General features: G+C 59.3%; 1 protein-coding gene across 1 annotated transcript in view; it reads left to right on the top strand.

Moving 5' to 3' along the window:
• Positions 1-217: 217 nt before the first annotated feature.
• RGS16 (regulator of G-protein signaling 16) overlaps positions 218-729 on the top strand; it is a gene marked incomplete at its 3' end in the record, with an annotated part of 4,138 nt that continues 3,626 nt past the window's right edge. The window contains 1 exon segment of the mRNA XM_009581832.1: positions 218-304. Within this exon segment, the coding sequence (XP_009580127.1) occupies positions 225-304 (80 nt within the window).

The following is a 729-nucleotide window of genomic DNA, read 5'->3' as shown; positions in this document are numbered from 1 at the left end:
TTAAAAGCACAAAAGAAACCTACCTAAGCCGTTCTCTTCGCCGGGCGCTGCCAGAGCAGCTTTTGGTTGGTTGGAGGCTGGAGCGATGCCGGGTCCCCCTCCCGCCTCCCACCCGATATAAAGCACGGCTCCTCGACGCTTTTCTAGCCAACAGCACACGACCGTGGGCGCAGGTGGTGCCGCAGCTGCCTGTTGCACGCCCCTGCCGCCGCCGTAAGGACCCGATGAGTTGCTGGATGCCTGGGTGCCCAGCTCTCAGCATGTGCCGGGGGTTAGCCGCGCTCCCCATCACTTGCCTGGAAAGGTAAGGGGCTTCGCCACGCCGCAGTTCTGGGATGCGGAGGGTTAGCTGGAAAAGATGCACCTAACTTCGGAGCGGCCGGGCCAGCCTCTGCTGCTGCGGCGGTGATGTTTCGGTAGAAATTGGGGCGCAGACCGCAAGGAAACACACAGCGAAAGATGCCTGCAGAAGTTCCTTCAGGTTGACAGCAGCAGGACTATTTTTGTCAAGACGGTTGAAATGTTCAGTGACATGTTGCTCCTCCTGCCAAACATGGCTTCGGAGCCCCACGCTGCCGGCTTGACATTTAAACACTTATTTTTGTATGAGAGCCTTGGGATGCCTGAATGAACTGCAGCACACAAATAGCAGCGGGGCCGCGCGCTGCCTTGGGGGGGACCCCGGGGAGAGGAGCTGATTTAGCAGCAGATCCTGGCGTACTGGCGCAG

The sequence above is a fragment of the Fulmarus glacialis genome, unplaced genomic scaffold (genome assembly GCF_000690835.1).
Source record: "Fulmarus glacialis isolate BGI_N327 unplaced genomic scaffold, ASM69083v1 scaffold1807, whole genome shotgun sequence".
NCBI classification, from domain to species: Eukaryota; Metazoa; Chordata; class Aves; order Procellariiformes; family Procellariidae; genus Fulmarus; species Fulmarus glacialis.
This window is presented reverse-complemented; position numbering and strand designations above follow the sequence as displayed.